A 16883-nucleotide genomic window follows, 5' to 3' on the forward strand; every position below is an offset into this window, starting at 1 on the left:
AAAGGACGATCATTGTTAAGTCAAATCTTATTACTTTTTCTGTTTCATTTTCTGTTTATTTTTATTTATTCCATGTTTTCTTTTTTTGTTTTGTTTTAGTTGGGTCTGGTAAGTTGACATTTTATTGGCCATCTTCTAATCATCGTGTCACTGTGACTGGAACTTCTCTTCCCCTTTCCATCCATACCCTTCCATGTCCTTCAACCAATCAGCCTCCATGTTTCACTTGTCATTGGCCACAAAGACAGACTGCACAGAATAAAGTCTGCAGGAAGTATGGGTAACTGTGACAAAGAGTAAAGGTAATGGGGTTGCTAACTTTATGTCTTATTAAATGATGTGTGATTTGCATCCTTTTATTTTTTCTCTTTTTAAATGAGTGATAAAATAAGTGATAGGTCTTTATCTTGATTAAGTACTATTTCAATTTATATCTCACAAGATAAACAAAAGAAGAAAAATAGGTGCCCAGAGGACAGTTTGGGTTTGGGGGATCCAAAATACTTTTATGAATCCATGTCTGTCTTTTTGTAACTGTTATTCAATAATAGTCATTAAAAGTCCTGCTGGTGAATAACCTTGCACTTAGGGCTATTTGCACTCATTTTCATTTCTATGTGTCAGAATCATTTCATTTTATGTAAGAAATAACCACATGATGTGTCTAAAATTTATCAAAGTTTGCTTTGATGAACAATTTGTCCTCATATAAATAAAGGTTTCTAAGTACTTTCATGATCAGTACTTTGGAGAAGGTCCATTCACATACTTTAAGGACGCTGGAGCACCATTTTTGGAGAATTTTGTATGGTGTTCCAGGGAATAATTTTGACCCTAAAAGAATCTCTCTTATGTTTTAAGTTAAAAAGCTATACACATATTATAAACATGTCATTTCGTACTAATACGGATAAGAGGATGGATTGTTCAATAATGGTGATGCAATAATGAGCTATTAGAAGAAAATAGCTTTCTATATATGCAAAAATATAGATGGGTTAAAATTTAATAAAAGCAAAATACAGGATGAAAATAGAGTGAATATTTATATAATATAATTTCATATGTATTATGTAATCTATATTATATAATTTCATTGATAGAACAACAAAAATGCCTAACTAGATTAGAAAGACTTTTAATAAATGGAAAAATATATCTACAACATTTTTGAGAAGTAGATAAAATTTTAGCTTATCCTTAGTTCTTAGAAATCAAAAAGTTAAGCACAATTTAAAAGGCAGTGTTTGGATTAGGCTGATGTTATCTGAACCACTACCTAAAGTAGAGGGACCCCCAGAAATGGCTTCAGAAGCCACTTCGTGGAACCCCCTCTCCTGTCCCCAAGCTGTTATCTATTTAGGAATTAGATCTTTGAGGAAGAATTTGTTTGGAGGAGAAGTTTCATGGCTTAAGAAGACAAAAAAGTTTGTACACCATTGAGATAGAAGGTTTTTAATCTTTTCTAACATTCCAGCCCTTATGACCCATAACCCATACCCTGCCTTTTTATTTAGAAGGGGAATACTGTATAGCACAGGGAACTGTATTCAATACCTGGGATAAACCATAATGGAAAATAATATGAAAAAGAATGTATATCTATGTATAACTGGACAACTTTACTGTATAGTAGAAATTAACACAAAATTGTAAATCAACCATACTTCAATAAAATAAATTTTTTAAAAAAGTTAAGCGCAAGAACACAATATCCACAACAAACAGGATATCAATGACAAGGTAATGTGAATATAAATGTTTAACCTCACTAATATAAAAGTGCCAATTAAGAGGAGATTCTATTCTAAGTTTGTCAAGGATGTTAATGTTCAGTGTTTGTGAGGTTTGGGAGGAAAGTGTCCAATCAGAGAGAGTTTCAGTTGAAATAAACTTGAATAAAATTGAGAGGGATGTAAATCTCACCATTGTGTTTAACGAGGGAATTAGCAACAATCTAAATTTAAAGACAATAGATTAGTTAAATAATTAAGGTAATTTGTATTTAGACCATTTAAACAGTCATTCAAGTGATACTGTAGGAGAATATTTTAAAACAATATGGTACAATTCGCATGGCTGAATTATAGGTAGCTTTTCTTTGCTTATCTAATTTTCTATATTTTCAACACTGAACATCATATTAGTAACATGATTATGTGTTTTTAATTATGGCAAGTTTAAATATTGTAGCCCTTGAAAAATAGTCCAACATTTTATCATGAACATCAGATGCATATGGTGATTGGCCTTCTCAATCTAAATAGATAAGTGATGATGATAGAAGATTGAAAAAGGCATATTTAATCCATTTAAATTTTTTCTTAGACATATGTCTATATCTAATATTTAACATACATGTAGGAAAGGATTTTTTCTAAGACATGCCTCGTGGCTGATGTCATTGTTGCTGTTGGCTGGAGGATATGCCTATAAGATATAGTAAATTCATTTCCAGGCAAATATCCTGTGTGGAAGGATTGCTGCAGGATAAATGTAGTTTGCATAAGGGTTTGTATCCCTTGTTCCCACATACGTCTTTGAGGTTTGAGGAGAGCTGGCGTTTTATAAAAGAAACATGGATTCTGGCACATGTTATTAGACAGGGTTCTGAGATTTAGAAAAGAGACCACCCGAAGTTTTTACTTGTCTAAGTGATTTGAACATTTAGATTTTCCTACTCAAATTTCCTGCATATATTGGAAAGTCATATTTTCCCATTCACTTAATTAATCATTTGGTTTTCTTTCATTGAAACAAACCAAACTCTCTTCTGGATTTGGTTTATTATCCAATCAGTCCTTTCAATTTCTTGGTCTGATTTCTATGTCAGTTATTCCAACCCTTAACTAAGGAATCAAACGCTCCTGTATGGATGTGTGTGGAGGAAAATCCTCAGGCAATGATGCACACGCCTGTTATTATACCTGGATAATGATAGTGCTTGCCAAATTCATGAGTAAACCAGTCAATTACAATCAGAGTTTAAAAAACTTATAAGCTAGAGCGTCAGCATTACAAAATTGAACCTAAACTTATTCTCCTAACTTTGTATTTTCTTCCCTAGAAGTTACAGGACATTTGAAGGCATTTGACCTGATTTTTCAGGTCTCCTATAATTTTCTAGTCAAATGGTATAATTTCTACTAAACCTCAATTAAAAATAAAAAGGGAGTATAGAAGAAAGCACACTAATCTAGAAGTTAGGAGATCTAATTGCTTTCTTCAGTTTTGTGACCATGCAAGTTGTTTTACATATCTCCTTTTTTAAAAGGGTTTTATATTCCACTTTACACACATGTATATATGTGTATACATACAAATGTGTAAAGTTGATAAACTTATATATTATATATCATAAATATTTGTATATATGTCTCAGATACAATTGACCAGAAAATATTTAGCAAGAGAAAAATGTACCCTTTCAAATACTCATCTTCATTGACAAAGAAGTCATATTCTCATGAGCAGAGAAGTAGCACTTGTGGACATAATCTGAACATACTTTTTGATTCATATTCACTTTAAGCAGTTATCCTAAGTGACTGACATAAGTAACTAAAAGTACTTTTTAAGGAAAAGGTTAGAAATAATGGAACAGTCTTAAAAAGTGGATTATCCTGTATAAACTGTTAAATGTCTGGCTTGAAACGTTCACTTCAATTTGATCTGAGACAAGAAAGGAGAATAATTAGGCGTTTCAGACAGCTGATAACAAATGAATTTGAAAAGTGTAAACAGTAGGTAGAAAGACTTACGTTCAGTGCACATTTTTTCCAATCATAAAGCACAGCCCCAAAACAAGCTTTTTAAATTTTTTTTTCAGCGAGTGACCCCATCAGCACACCTCATGTTTTCAGCTGCCATTGTTTTCAATGTAACTGACACAATTTTCTGACACTCTATTTACTGCTGGATGAAGTGGCCATTTAAGTCTGTATAAATCAAACAGTTTGGGCAAAGCTGGCAGTATTTATAATGTCAGGATGAGCAGATGTTTCAAATTTGCCCTCATTTCCATATATATTCTGTTTGAACATGCCCTTGCCTATGTAAATGAAAGAGGCATTCGACTCCACTATTGCTTTAAATTCATTTCTATCCAAGTAATTGGACTGAAGATTTTAAATGGTTATAATTTCCATGGTAGCATTTCAGGAGCTTTTAAGTTAAATTAATTTTAGGGCCTACCTACATCAGGAGGTCCTTGTGTCTGTGATTAACATCCATGCACCTTTAAGCAGCTCTAAATAAGAAAATATATTTATTCATACGAATTTCAGGCATACGTTGAATGTAAAGGGTCAAATTGTAGTTCAAGAATTCTTTTTAATAAGGTAGTTAATCTTAGAAGGTCAAGTAATTAAAAAGAAAAAAACCTCTTTACAGAACTACACGATTCCACTCTATGAATGTACACTTAATTTAGCTTCATTTAGGTTAAGGATGATAATTTATACATTATGTATATCTATAGAGTACATAACAACTGGTATAAAATAACAGCAGCACTTGGGATATCAGCAAATTGTCTCAAATAGGACAATGACTCCATGCTTTTGATTCAGGGTAATTTGTTTCATCTCCTTCAGAACCTCCACATTTTGTTGTGAAACCCCGTGACCAGGTTGTTGCCTTGGGACGAACTGTAACTTTCCAGTGTGAAGCAACTGGAAATCCTCAACCAGCTATCTTCTGGAGGAGAGAGGGGAGTCAGGTATGACTTTGTTCTAATATTTCAATCAGTAAAGATGAGTGCCAGATATATAACAAAAAGCAACAAATTATTTAGTCACATAGCTGTCGCTTTAAGAGAACTGAGAAATCTCTGTGTAACCTAATCATTTCAGCAATAAAAGAAAACACAAAATTTCCTACCTTGTTTTAATTCTCAAACTTTCCCTGCCTAGTTTTGGTACACAGGGTGGTATGTAGAATAGTAATTGTTTTATCGTATAAAATTTACCTTTATTTCCAATTAAGCCACATTTTTTTAAAACTACTTTTTTCTCAACTTATTAGTTATAACTTTTATTATTCAGAGATTTGTAATTATATGTTAAAAGAGATTTACACACATTTAAAAGAAAGATGATAATTAGTCAGTGCAATTTTTCTGAAAGCACCAGGAATCTGAAGTGTCTTCTTTGCTTCTTTATGTTTTATCTATCATATCTCTATCAGTTAAAGATTCATCAAACTATATGAAAGTCTCTTTAACATAGATGTCCTATTGGATATAGTTCAGTATATTCTAACTCTTTGAAAACTGTAATATGTGGTCACCATTTGCTACCAAGTCCTACTCTCTATACATTTTTATAAACCAGAATTTTCTATATATATTGAACCTAGAATATAGAGATCTGTGGTCTTAAAAATTAAGTTCACTATTAGGCTTCAGCTTATTAAAGAGGGAATTTTGAAACACTTTCACTTTAAAAATGATAGGAAAGTTTAAAATAGTTTTTTTTTAGATTTTTTTTAACATCTTTATTGGAGTATAATTGCTTTACAATGGTATGTTAGTTTCTACTGTATGACAAAGTGAATCAGCTATATGTATACATATATCCCCATATCCCCTCCCTCTTGCATCTCCCTCCCATCCTCCCTATCCCACCCCTCTAGGTGGACACAAAGCACCGAGCTGATCTCCCTGTGCTATGCAGCTGCTTCCCACTAGCTATTTATTTCACATTTGGTAGTGTATATATGTACATGCCACTCTCTCACTTCGTCCCAGCTTACTCTTCCCCCTCCCTGTGTCCTCAAGTCCATTCTCCACGTCTGCATATTTATTCCTGTCCTGTCCCTAGGTTCTTCAGAACCAGTTTTTTTTCTTTTTTAGATTCCATATATATGTGTTAGCATTCGGTATCTATTTTTCTCTTTTTGACTTACTTCACTCTGTATGACAGTCTCTAGGTCCATCCACCTCACTACAAATAACTCAATTTCTTTTCTTTTTATGGCTGAGTAATATTCCATTGTATAAACGTGCCACATCTTCTTTATCCATTCATCTGCCGATGGACACTTAGGTTGTTTCCATGTCCTGGCTATTGTAAAAAGTGCTGCAATGACCATTGTGGTACATGACTCTTTTAGAATTATGGTTTTCTCAGGGTATATGCCCAGTAGTGGGATTGCTGGGTCGTATGGTAGTTCTATTTTTAGTTTTTTAAGGAACCTCCATACTGTTCTCCATAGTGGCTGTATCAATTTACATTCCCACCAGCAGTGCAGGAGGGTTCCCTTTTCTCCACATCCTCTCCAGCATTTATTGTTTGTAGATTTTTTGATGATGGCCAAAACACAAATTTTTTCTTATCTCTTAGTGACTTCAGTTCTTCAGTAAATGTACACATTTCCCTTTACTTGTTTCTGATACTTGTAAAAAATTATTCTCATTCATTTTTGATAGTTTTTCCTAACCTCTTTTATTTTTTGCTTAAATCAACCTTGGGTGTGTTGCTTTATGATCTTGCTTCTACTGTGTTCATACAAATAGCACACAGGTAGTTTACTGACTGAACTCACTAATCATTTATATGCAATGCCATCAAGTTCACTATAATTTTCACTTTGGTAGGCAAATATCAACTTGACTATGGTACAGAGGCTGTCATTTAAGTTCTAATAACTTAGTTGGTTCTAATACATTTCATTTGGCCTCGAAGGACTAAATTTGCTGACAGCGAATTAAAGACAAGAAAAAAACAAAATATTTTAGTAGAACAGGAAGAATTGAAAGTGTATTATTAAGAATACCTGTGTAGCGATAATAGTAAATCCACGAGCAGTTCTTCTTAGTAGAGTAATATTTAAATGATTCATTTAGTTATTTAAATAAATTATTCATTGTCATCTAATCAAACTTTGAAATAATTTTGATTTGGTTTGGTTTGATTTAATGATATAACTCACTGTTCCCTAAAATTTTGTCATTGGACACATTTCCATGCGATAGTAGTTAAGCCTTTGTAAATGACAAATGTTAAAAGGCACCTAAACTTTTTAAAAGTAGCAAATTTATTTGATTAGAAGAAATGTTGATATTCTTTATTTCATGAAAAACAATGACATGATGTGTTTTTTACATTAAATATGCACTCTCTCCAATGAGCATGATATTTTGATTCATAGAGAGAAATTTGTACCACAGAATAACATCACATTTTGTCTTGAGTTTGTTTTTAAGATAACTTTCTGCAAAAATAAAACTCCATTATGAATTCTTAAATTCAGTATTTGATTAAAAATTTATAATAGATATCCTCACCATTTAACCAGAAAAACAAGAAACTGTTAACAATTTGATAGATCAGTGAACTTTTATAATGGACAGGTAACAAATATAGTTATAATGGTGCCTAAATGATATTCTTAAACTTAATTTGTCAGAATGTGTTTAAATTTTAATGTTGTTTTTATACATTAAAAGACCTAGGGTTTAGAATCCTAATAGGCACATCTATGTGAAACAAAGCTTTTGACTTTGTTTTGGTTAAATATGTAAAACTTTTAATTCTAATGGTATCTAACATCCTTTTATATCTAGTATTGTTTGAAATTGAAATTATAAAGGCATATATCCATATTTAGAATTCATTTAAATTTTCAAATAACCCTATTTAAGGCTAGATCATTAAACCTTGTGCATTTATATGTTTATGTGTGTGCACATCTATATCTGGGTATGTGTTAGAGGATATTTAGCTTATTTGCATACACAAGTATGTGTGTTTGTGTGTGTGTAAAAGTTTATACATCTATTTGTAAATATATGTATATATATGCCAACATGTTGGAAACTAGCAACTAACCTATTGTTATTCTTTCCTCCCAAATTCTGGGTTCTAGAATCTGCTTTTCTCATATCAGCCACCACAATCATCCAGCCGTTTTTCAGTCTCCCAGACTGGTGACCTCACTATTACTAATGTCCAGCGATCTGATGTTGGTTATTATATCTGCCAGACTTTAAATGTTGCCGGAAGTATCATCACAAAAGCATATTTGGAAGTTACCGATGGTAAAGTAGAACATTTTATTTCAAAATATCCAAGTTTGGCTTAGGGTCTAAAGAGAGTGCCAGTAAATGCATTTATTTTCAACTTTGTATCCTTTCTTACAGCAATTTTGGTGTAATATGAAAAGGATGAAAGTACAATGATTAAATGTAAAACCATTCTTATTTTAACTTGGCTATACTATAAACTTCTAGCATCAAATTACGTTCATAAAAGCCTAGCAATTATACAAGGAAAGTTTACACTGAGTAGTTTTAGTGTGTGGACTGTGTCCATGTTTTGGAACATGTGAAGTTATTTTAAAATCTCTTAGTGTAAAATATCGTCCTTTTTCTTTCCTCCGTATTAAGGAGATAAGATGAATTGTTGACAAATCCAACTCACAATTCATGATGAGTAAGTTTTTCTTAGTAATGTGGTTTTGTTCTATTTATCAACTCTTCTAAGCATGATTAATTAATGCCAAATATATTATAAAAATGCAGTAATGGAGAAAATCTCCAAACCATAAGATGGAGAGTAGTAAGAAGAAAAGAAACTATAAGTAAGCACGTAAATATATAAAAAATATATACATATGTGTATATAACAGGTTTCCCTGCTCTCTGAAAGTACAGCATTCCTATGAAACATTTTGTAAGCCAAAGAAATGGCATCAAGTGAAGAAGCAATTCCCTCTTTTCATAAAAATGAAAATCCACTTCAGATTTATTTTGATTAGTGGGCACACGTACTAATGTAGGTCTTTCATAAAAGCAAAGTGCCTTAAAATGAACTTTCAAAAAATGCACAGTACCTGTATACACATATGTATATATACATATATACATAAAATAAACATATATACATTCTTTTTTGTTGGTGTATAGTAGTCCATTGTATAAATAGCTCACAATTTATTTATGGACCCTTTATTGATGGGTTGTTTTCAGTTTAGGGCTTTTATTAATAAAGCTAAATATTTCTGTATAAGTCTATGGGTGGGCATGTGCACTCAATTATCTTGTTTGCCTTTTGATGGATGCATATACTCATTTCTCTCTCTCTCTCTCTTTTTTTTCATTTTCTCATGTATTCCAGATACAAGTCTTTGTCCAATATATGTGTTATAAATATTTCTTCCCAGTCATTCTCTTAATGATGATTTTAAGGCTTAAGTAACTAATTTTAATGAGGACCAATGTATTATTTTTTCTTTTATATGTGGTGCTTTTAGTTCCCTAATCTACCTTGAGACTGTGAGGATATTCTCCTGTGTTTTTTCTGGAATCTTTATTGTTTGTACTTTTGAGATTTAAGTTTTTAATCTATCTTGAATTAATTTTTGTGTATAGTGTAAAGTAAGGGTCAAAATTCCTTTTATTCCCTTATATGGATACTAATTGTTTCAGCATCACTTATTGAAAAGACAGTCCTTTCCCCACTGAATTGCAGTGGTATCTTAATCATAATTCAAATGAGCATACATGTAGTGGCCTACTTCTATTCTCTCTATTATATTCCATTAATTTCTTTATGTAAGTATGTATGGTCTTAATTATTATAGCTTTATAGTAAGTCTTACACACTTACTATAGTAGTGTAAGTCTCCAACTTTGTTTTTCTTGTTTTGGGTTGGCTATTAGAGGTCCTCTACATTTTAAAATAAATTTTAAAGTCAACTTTTCAATTTCCATACACATAATACACACATACACACACACATACACACACACATTTTAACATCCTAAACAAACAAAAAAAATCAGAATTTTAATTTTGATTCCACTTAAATTATAGAACAATTTAAGGAGAATTAACATCTTAACAATCTGAGTCTTCCAATTTAGGGAATTTATCTGTCCAATCAAGTTAAATATATACCCAGCATCCACCAAGGTCTGACACATGGTAGACTCTCAATGGATATTTTTTGAATAAGTGAATGAAACAAAGAAGGAAAGATTGAACAGCTAGCTGTTGGTTAAGTCAGAATTCAAAATTAAGATTGTCTCACTCAAAAGTCCACACTCTTAACACTGTCTATGATATATATTATATATCTACTGCCCCAATACGTTAGAATGACCTAAAATGTGTTTACAGTTTCTTACATACATTAGAGCTATTGAATGATGATTGTGAAGACCATGTAATGAATTTGATAATGATTAATATAATCAATATATAGAAAAAGTAGAACATAGATTTGTACATATGTTTATGATTGCAACTTTATAAAGCAACTTGTATGTAAGGATATACATTAAAAAAGGCCAAAGAAAACTATAATAAAATATTTTCAAATATTTCTTATTCTCATAATTGAAAGCAAAACTTTCTAAGTGCCTTTTGACATGGCCTTATCATGAATGGTTATATTTGTGAGCATAGATCAAGCATGTCAACTTTTGCTAAACTAAAATGAAAACAAAACTCCTAAATTTGTGGATTTGGGATTCATCCCTAGTAGCCAATTCACTTCTAAAAGTTTCATCTTACAGTCTCTGGGGAGATTTAAGGTGGTTTTGTGTTTGCTGTGGTGGTACTGTATTTTTAGTTTTGTTTTCTTTATTTTGGAGTCCATCAATATTGTACAAACAACTTACAACTATGGACTCATTCTTCATAGGTAAACTGTACTTATTGTGAGTGCTGATAATATCAGTTTTTACATATTACCAAGTCAAGTCAAGAGAAGAGGTAATAGGCAGAGTATTTTCTGGAAACTATTTGACTTTAGTTTCTCGACTTTCTTTCTTTACTGTTTGCAAACAGAACAAAGGCAAAGGCAGAATAAAACATGAGACACAGAATATGGTAGAGTAGCAGTTGTCTTTGAAATGTTGTTTTTCTGTAGCTGAGGCCTTCCCCAAATCCTGTTTGACACAGGAACATAGAAATTCATATAACCTATTTAATTGAAAATGTTTCGTATCTTAATTACTAGAAAGTAAGAAGTAGTTAGTGGTGATTAAACAATGTATAAAATCTAAAATCACTTGCATTAATCTCTCAAAAGTTATTGATATACAGTGGAAAGAGCATTAACTTTCTAATTACTAGCTATTTACCAATGACTAACTTTTTGATTTGGACGAGTCACATGAACTTTCAATGTTTCAGCTCCCTAATTGCTGAAATGAGGTAACAGTTTACAGCCTAACTCATAGGTGTTTGAGATATGTTTACAAACTGATGGCAATTGTGATATATGACTCTGATGTTTGCTGGTTTTTAGATGTGAATTTTACATACTTAAACCAGTCAGGGTGTGTATGTTATTCTGTATTCTTTTTCACATAAAATTATTTTATGAATATTTTTATATGTATTAACATAGACTTTATGATTATTATTCTTGAGGTGACAAAAAATATTACTTCTGATGAAATACCCTCATTTTTTAGGGTCTTTAAATCTTTCATTGAACATGTGGAAAACTAGGTAAACTTTTATAAACCCTGCTCTAATAGGGTTATATCATCTGTTACACTCATATCTGTACCACTACCACCACCATCACCACTACACTGATACTTATAATAAGAAATTATTTTTTTATTGGAGTATAATTGCTTTACAATGTTGTGTTAGTTTCTGCTGTACAATGCAGTCAATCAGCAATATGTATACCTATACCCCCTCCCTCTTGGACCTCCCTCCCACCCCTCCCATCCCACCCATCTAGGTCATCACAGAGCACCAAGCTGAGCTTCCTGTGCTTTATAGCATGTTCCCACTAGCTATCTGTTTTACGCATGGTAGTGTATACATGTCAATCCTAATCTCCCAATTCGTCCCACCCTCCCCTTCCCTCACTGTGTCCACATGTCCATTCTCTACATCTACATCTCTATTCCTGCCCTGCAAATAGGTTCATCTGTACCATTCTTCTAGATCCCACATATATGCATTGATATACGATATTTGTTTTTCTCTTTCTAGCTTACTTCACTCTGTATGACAGACTGTAGGTCCATCCACATATCTACAAATGACCCAATTTCGTTCCTTTTTATGGCTGAGTAATATTCTATTGTATATATGTACCACGTCTTCTTTATCCATTCATCTGTCATTGGATACCTAGGTTGTTTCCATGTCCTGGCTTTTGCAAAGTTATTCAATGCCTCCTTTGTGCCAGGCATTATGCTAAGAACTTTAAACAGTTCAATAATTTCAAGTCTGACTTCTTATTTTACAGATGAGGAAACTGAGGCAGAGAATGGTGAAAAGATATAACCAGATCCTTCAGATACTAACTAGCAGAACTGAGATTTAAAACAAAAGTTTGACACTACCAAATGTAAAATGGATAGCTGGTGGGAAACAGCTGCATGGCACAGGGAGATCAGCTCAGTGCTTTGTGTCCACCTAGAGGGGTGGGATAGGGAAGGTGGGAGGGGGGAAACGCAGGAGGGAGGAGATATAGGGATATATGTATATGTATAGCTGATTCACTTTGTTATACAGGAGAAACTAACACCAATGTGAAGCAATTATACTCCAAGAAAGATGTTAAAAATAAAACAGAAAAACAAAAACAAAAGTTTGCACTGTCCAGTATGGTAGGCACTTGCCACATGAGGCTATTTAAATTTGAATCAAAATTACTTAAAATTAAATAAAGCTACACATCCAGTTCCTCAATCACACCAGCCACACTCAGGTGCTCAGTAGCCACTTGAAGCTCTTGGCTTCTGTATTGGAGAGCACAAATATGGAACATTTTCTTTTTACAGCGCTACGTCCTTCTGATTACAAAGTCCATGCACTTACTTTCTTTAAATCATATTTCTGTGTCTTACACATCCTATTTTATTACCTGATAATTAATTTTAATAATCCAAATGTGAGATATTAGACTCTTTTTGAAGTTTTTCTCATAAATCCTAAACTTAGTGTTGACTGCTAAATGTACTATGCATTTTAATTTGGGTAACTTTGAACATTTCATCAGTATTTTATTCTAATCTGTGACAACACCAAAATGTTTCATTGTCTTTACCTAAAAACATAAAATTGCTTTAATGAAGTTTTTTACCTCTGATTTACATATTACTATTTTATAGAAAAGGATCAATTGTGATATCACAATTCATATAATTGTTTAGTTTTTTGCAATTAGCAAAGTACACGAATATTTATTATTCCATTTATATCTTCATATCAATCCCCTGAGCTGGTTAGAACAAGAATTATTATACTCATGTTACAGGTAAAAAACCGAGACTTAGATAATTTAAGGAACTTGCCTAAAGACACATGACAGATGGTGTAGCCTGGTAATCAACCCTGGTCCTCTTTTCTTGTTTTATTTTTGTAAACTACCCAGTGTTAACCAGGAAGAAATCAATAACAGAGAAACAGCATCATTAAACTGGGTTAGGATAGGATAAGGAAGTGAGGATGAAGCTAAATATGATGCAAATATCAAAGAACTCTAAAGATATAGAAAGTTGAATAAATCCCCAGATATTAGATTGTTTCTAAATATAACAAGACTATGAATTGTAAACCACTCTGTTACTGGACTTTATTATAATCAGTTATAAAGAAACACTCTGTTACTAATTCAAGTAATATCTGGAAATAAATATTTGTTCATTCTTATAATCAAGGGAACACAGGTGGTAGAGTCTTATAAAAACCCCAGTGCACTAAAACACTTAGCATTATTTTTTCATACTTGTCAGGAGGTGCCTCTAATTTGATTTTAGCCAAACTCAACAGATAATGTAGAAAAGATTAAACAATTCTAAGCAAAGGAATTATTGGCTTATATTTTTCATCCAGGGAGTATCTGAAACACTCCTGCCAAGTTTCAAACTCCAGCCTTCTAATACACCTCCACGGTATTAACAGATTTCACACCAGCAACCAAGGATGGAAGAGAATTGGAAGGGTGGAGTGAAAATGCACAGTTGCTGATTTCACTTTCTTGCTTTCTTGTTTTTCTCAGATTGAATGCCAAAAACTATTATTGCATGATAAATGAGGGACAAATTGAAGTGTGACTCCAGCTTGTGAAAAATCTTTGGTGCATAAAACTTTGAACATGACACATCCAGCTTTGCAAATGGTTGCATCCAAAATTTAGTCACTCTGGCAACCAGTTTTGTTTAATCAGGCAATTTCTTAGAGCTGTCTTTTTTTGTTTGTTTGTTTTTTGGCGGTACGCAGGCCTCTCACTGTTGTGGCCCCTCCTGTTGTGGAGCACAGGCTCCGGACGTGCAGGCTCAGCGGGCATGGCTCACGGGCCCAGCCGCTCTGCGGCATGTGGGATCTTCCCGGACCGGGGCATGAACCAGTGTCCCCTGCATCAGCAGGCAGACTCTCAACCACTGCGCCACCAGGGAAGCCCCTTAGAGTTGTCTTTTGAATATTTGTGACTTAAAATATTTTAAACTAATATTCAGAATTTTAAAGTTTAATAATGAAAAATGAACTTTATTTTTAATGTTTATTCATTTAAAAAACTATCTATGGAATTTCACGTAAATTGCCTATGTCAGGAGATCAGAGCATCTCTCTAATGAAGGATTTATACTAGTTCCACTACAGTTGTTTTGAATTTTTCCCTAAAATTATGACTTTATTATCTCAGGTAAAGTTTTTAGGTTTTAGATTTTTTCATATAATAAGAGCAATTTTATTTATATGTTATAAAAATGTCTTCCATTGTTTCCTTCCATGGGACATTAAAACTGTTAAGGTGACAGATTTAGCGAAAGTGCCTTCCCATTCCTATAATTCTGATATGGAAGTGTGTTATATCCTGGGTTAGGATATCCACTTCAATTATATTTTTGGATTAGCTTACCAAGAATGTTTTTAGACGGTTTTCCAGTTTCTCTGAATTCACTATGTACTCTTTTAATAGAAAAAATTCCAAGATAAAAAGAGCTCAGTCATATTGATTGGTCAGTTATCAAATTCCAAAGAACATTTTTGAATCCAAAATTGTCAAGCATGCTGGTATGATACCTTCATTCTTTCTGTTGGACTCAGGAAGATTATAAGGTTGGTTTTGGGTCATTTATGAAAATCTGTCTTATACATTTCCTTGGGGTAAATGGGTTTTTTGTTGTGTTTTGTGTTTTACATATTTTAAAGTTTAAGAAGGACAGTATTCCATTTCTCTCCACTATACATTTCCTTGGCCATCCGCAATCCTTATTTAGTCTCTGAACTCTTAGGTTATGTAGGTCCCTTGACAATGCAGCAAGCCTAGTCAGTGGTTGGTCATTTGAAAGGAGTACATTGTGTCTCATTTTAATATTCTGAATCAGTGCATCATAGAAATGCATTCTGAATAATGCATGTCTCCTACTTTAATTACTTGTTTAATTAGTTTGTTTCAAAGCCTAGAGCAACTGCTGTTGTTCGGATGATTAGAAAATTGCTTCCAGTTGCAGAAATCTATTTCCTGTTGTTTGTTCTGGCAGTGATCGCAGACCGACCTCCCCCAGTCATTCGACAAGGTCCTGTGAATCAGACTGTAGCAGTGGATGGTACTTTAGTGCTCAGCTGTGTGGCCACAGGCAGTCCAGTGCCCACAATTCTGTGGAGAAAGGATGGAGTCCTTGTTTCAACCCAAGATTCTCGAATCAAACAGCTGGAGACTGGAGTACTACAGATCCGATATGCTAAGGTAACTTGAAATGACACCCTGGGTTTCCCATTTTGTTCCACTTTGTTTTTGCCTCCAACAACTAGTGTTGAAGTCTCAAATTTTAGAATCAATGAAATGTTAATAACAGTATTAATATATTTTTAATTTGATGCGTTATTCTTTCAGACATTTCACTATGTATATTAAAGATGATTTGACTCATAATTTAGCCCATGGCAAGTAGTTTAAGGTTTTATATGGAGGAGAAAAGGATGAGGATTTGTGGAAGATAAAAATACCTTCCAAGTGGTGATGTGATGCATTCATTCCATAAAGCATTTTTCAAAGATATTTTCCAGTACCATGTTATGTGCCGTGTACTTGAAGAGTTCTTTTATTGTGAATATTTGGTTCAGAATTTTGCAATTACAGAATACTCTGCATGCAAACAAAAACAATAAAGCAATGTACACATTGAATGTACATTTCAAATCAGAATATTATATGATGAAAGCCTACAGGTTTGTGGGAACAATTTAGGGATTTACCTTCCCAGGGCATCACATCCCATACCTGTTCTTTCAAGACCGTGTTCTTTTGCTTTGATTTTTCTTTTCATTTTAGATCAAGATCAGACAAGCTCATGAGGCATATGAAAGAATAGCCTTGACAGCAATAAACATAAATTTCTATTGCTTTATTGCCTATTGTGGGCGGCTTCTTTGGAGTTTTGGATCAACATAGCAGTTCATTTTATGTGCCACGAAAGTTAATATGTTGTACTTTTTTGTGACAATGATTGTGACTTTGTTATTACAATTGCCAGAGCAAGATGACAGCATTTTTGCTTTATCCAACATTATTTGGTGATAGAATTATTACCTTAGGCAGAGGTATATGGGTTCATTATGGTACTGATGATTTTAACGTTGAACATGTGACCTGTGTTTGTTTTCTGGCAGTCAGTCTTTCAAAGGAAGAGAGAGCATCATTCCAGCTGGAGTTTGACTTTATACTTACTAAACTGCCTTAAGTTACAGGTTAAAAAAATAAAATGAGAAAAAAGAGTGAATGCTTTAAGAAGAAATCATTTTGTGTCTATCCATTTTCTATAAATATTTGTTTATCTCTGATATCCATATGAGTGTATCTCACATAATATATGAAATAGCAAGAATAGTCACTGGCTAAATTTTATTAGCCCTATTATGTGACTTATTAAATATAAAGCTATAAATTAGTAATAA

The 16883-nt window shown here is 33.0% G+C and overlaps 1 protein-coding gene across 1 annotated transcript in view; it reads left to right on the forward strand.

Annotated features, from left to right (window-relative positions):
* The window catches only part of ROBO1 (roundabout guidance receptor 1), a gene marked incomplete at its 5' end in the record, with an annotated part of 793256 nt that overhangs the window by 705452 nt on the left and 70921 nt on the right, over positions 1-16883 (forward strand). The window contains 3 exons of the mRNA XM_079704144.1: positions 4596-4720; positions 7870-8041; positions 15470-15675. Of these exons, the coding sequence (XP_079560270.1) occupies positions 4596-4720; positions 7870-8041; positions 15470-15675 (503 nt within the window). The remainder of the gene's footprint in view (positions 1-4595; positions 4721-7869; positions 8042-15469; positions 15676-16883) is intronic.

Source organism: Hyperoodon ampullatus (genome assembly GCF_949752795.1).
Source record: "Hyperoodon ampullatus genome assembly, chromosome: 5".
NCBI lineage: Eukaryota > Metazoa > Chordata > Mammalia > Artiodactyla > Ziphiidae > Hyperoodon > Hyperoodon ampullatus.